The sequence below is a fragment of the Antrostomus carolinensis genome, unplaced genomic scaffold, assembly GCF_000700745.2.
Source record: "Antrostomus carolinensis isolate BGI_N321 unplaced genomic scaffold, ASM70074v2 scaffold35603, whole genome shotgun sequence".
NCBI lineage: Eukaryota > Metazoa > Chordata > Aves > Caprimulgiformes > Caprimulgidae > Antrostomus > Antrostomus carolinensis.
Window position 1 is genome coordinate 1 of NW_010307851.1, and position 3,390 is coordinate 3,390.

At 49.1% G+C, this 3,390-nt stretch overlaps 1 protein-coding gene across 1 annotated transcript; it reads left to right on the plus strand.

Moving 5' to 3' along the window:
- The first annotated feature begins 1,011 nt into the window (after window positions 1–1,011).
- MLLT11 (MLLT11 transcription factor 7 cofactor) lies at window positions 1,012–1,284 on the plus strand. Its single transcript, XM_010165601.1, has one exon. The coding sequence runs from the start codon at window positions 1,012–1,014 to the stop codon at window positions 1,282–1,284; it is 273 nt and encodes a 90-aa protein (XP_010163903.1).
- Window positions 1,285–3,390: the final 2,106 nt, after the last annotated feature.

Consider the following 3,390-nt stretch of genomic DNA (forward strand, 5'->3'; position numbering starts at 1 on the left):
TTAAATTTAGCCGCTGGTCACCCCTCATGGCACAGATGGGGAGTGAGGGAGGGTGTGATTCCAGGTTATGTCTGAATCATCCTTTAGGATTGGGATTTCCAGGGCTTTAAAACGGAGGAATCAGAGGGTATTTGGGGTTGGCTGGTTAAATTCCCCTCCACCTCTGTTGCTAAACGTGGGGAAGGTGAATGACATAATTCTGCCAGGGAAAAGCACGCTGGCGCAGCGGTGACTCAGCTCAGGCCGGAGAAAAAAGCTGAACCATGTCCCCTCCCATTTTTTCCCAATTCTCCGTGGATTTGGGTGGGGTTTGGGAGGGGCTCTGCGGCATGGTGGGATGGCACAGCATGGTGGCATGGCACGGCATGGCATGGCATGGCACACAACCCCTTCTAGAGGGTTTGGTCGTGGTCCCCAGGGGCGATGCCACGCCGCAGGGAGGGAGGGATGGCAGTGGGGGGATCGCAGGGACCCCCCCTTGCTGCCCGCTCCATGGGGGGCTCGGCACAGGGAAAGGGTAAAACCCTTCTGCCAGGGTTGGGGGAAAAAAGGGTTCCTTTGGTTCATTTGGATCCTGGTTTCTGTCCCTCCTGGCAGAGCGGGATGCGGGGTACAGCTGGGAGATGTCATGAGATGTGGTTGGGATGGGGTTAACCCCCACCCCTTCCTTCCCATGTTCTCCTTTGTGTGGATGGGGAAACTGAGGCACGAGGCAACAAGTCCCATTGCGCACCCCTCTAAATTACAGCTCAGAGAAGGACCGTGACCAAGGCCGTGGATAAAACCAGTGGCAGGGCTCAGATCTGCGTTTAGACCCAGCCTAGAGTCAAACCTCCATGACACCACGCTCTCCTGCCCCATCGGGTTGGGTGTTTTTGGGAGGATATCCTGCGGGATTTGGTCAATGTTGGCAACATCTGAGAATTTCAACCATTTTGGGGCAACTCCTGTGCCTTTGGTAGAGCTTTTCTCCTCCTTTTCTCTCCCCCTCATCCCTTTCACAGCCCGAAAATGCTGGACACCATCAGCAGCCAGTATGATTCCTTCATCTACTGGAGGATGCCGATCCCGCAGCTGGATGTGGCGGAGCTGGAGGGGCTGGGGCTCAGCGATGTGGCTCTCTACAAACCCAAAGGAGGGCTGGGCAAGCTGGCTGGCGAGCGGGATCGGATGGGCCAGGACATCTCTGACGACGAAGAGGACAATCTGCTGCAGTTCAACAGCTTTAATTTCTGGAGAGCTCCTATTGCTAGCATTAGCTCCTTAGATTTCGATCTAATTTGAAGCTTTCCTGTCTGCCCCTCCTCTCACCCTCCTGCCCTCTCCCTCTCTGCCAGCCATGCGAGGATTTGCTTTTGCTTTTGCTTTTGGTTTGGAAGTTGGTTTTTTGTTGTTGTTGTTGTTTCCAGCTAGTTTTTGACATCGTTAATTAACTCAGCAGTTCACCCCAGCCCTGATGGTGATGGGCTCCCAGCAAAGCTTCAACCTCCCTCCACCTTCTCCCTCTTTTCTTCCCTTCTTGCAGTAGCGCTGGAAACACCACGAGGGTGCAAGCAGGGGGTAAATATAAGGGGAAGGGGCAGAAACAACCATCCCAATGCTCCCTGTCTACATGCCAGCGGGTGCAGGAGGTGCTGGGGGGTTTCTGTCACCACCCCACTCCCCGTGGCTGTGTGACCCGTGGGTGTCCCCACGCTCTGGGACGAGCGTTTGAGCTCATTTCTCATGTGCTTTTTTAAGAAACTCATTTGTGCACAGGGAGCAGCGCAGGAGCGATGGGAATCGTCTTCGTTTGGCAGAAAGCATCATCCCAGCTCCTCACCCTGGGACACAAAAGACCTTCTGTGCTCCCCTGGCCTCGTTTCTCCAAAAGCCACTTCAATCCTTAACCTTCCCTTGGGATAATCAAGGTGGAAGAGTCAGGGATGTGCCCGGGACACGCGCACAAACCTCTTTCTTCAAAGAAATAATCTCTTGAGCCGTGTGGCTTGAGCACGAGCAGGAGAAACGATGTCCAGGAGGGAAGATACACCTGGAAATGCTCCAAACCTTGCTTGGTGGGGTCAAGGCTGGGATGTTCACTGCTTGAAATTTGATTTTTTTCTTCCCTTTATTTACCCCATGGTACATCATGGGGACTGGATGGATAACGGGGGCTGAGCTGAAAGATAAGATGGAGAATTTAATTTGATCTTACCCCAAAATGAATGATTTTCTCATTCCCCACCCAATTAATCAACTCCCCTTTAAAAATAACAATGAAAAAAAAAAAATCACTGTGTTCACTCAAATGGAAGCCTTGCATTTTCCTTGGGGGAGGTTTTCACCTGCGCTTTCTGGTTTATTTCTGAGCATCACCTCAAAATGTGAAAAAAAAAACCCCAAACAAACCCTTGACCCTGAATAATTTTTGGCTTTTTAGGTTTTCTTTCCAAGATTGTATTCTGGGAGGGTGAACACGACTGGTTTGTCTTCTTGAATGTGCTTTTTTTGAGGTTTAATTGGGGTGAAGTTGTGATGTGGAGCATCTTGAAATTGTCCTAAGAGTTGAGGGGGGTACGTGGCCGGGGGGAGGTTGAGGCAGCACTTAAAAGTTGCCCAAAAATAGGTAAATATTGGAAAAAATCTGCACTCTATAATGCCAATGGAGCCCAGCTCTCCTGTAAGCTCCAGAAATGTCCCAGCCTGCTGACTTCGAAGAAAACTCATGTTAAACCAGAGGTGACAAATATAAATTCTCTGTTTGATTTCTGCATTCCCAGCTGGGAAAACCCCACAGAAGTATTTATTATGAAACTTTAAATAAAATGATTTAAAAACACACACATTTCCTGCGGACACTTAAAAAAAAAACAAAAACAAAATACACATAGACCAGCGTCAAGTTTTTTCTGTAACTTGCCATTATTTTAAATCATTTTATGGTGAGCTGAGAACTGACATGGGAACACATACCCAAATGCTGAGGGTATGTGGAAAACCTAACCCTAAGGGGATTATTTTAATTTAAGAACATTCAGGGTATTATTTATAAACTTCAGTTTTTCCGAACTCCACAGGAAAACATCTAAAGAACCCCCTGAGAGGAAAGAGACCCCAGGGTTTTAAATTTACCTCAGAACAGGTATTTTTTAGTGCATCGCGGGCACCTGAGGGGGTAACGCACCACGAAGAGAGGAACTTCAGTACCCAGTGCTGACAGAGAGGCACTCAGAGGAGACAGAGATACACAAACTCGACTTAAATACGTATATATACCTATATATATCTATATATATGTACACATATGCGCATATTTTAATAGATACAGACAGAGAGCGGGGCTGAGGGCTCCGCGATGCGCGGGAACCACCCGCCCCCCTCAGAGAAGCCGCATCACTCCCAGGCACG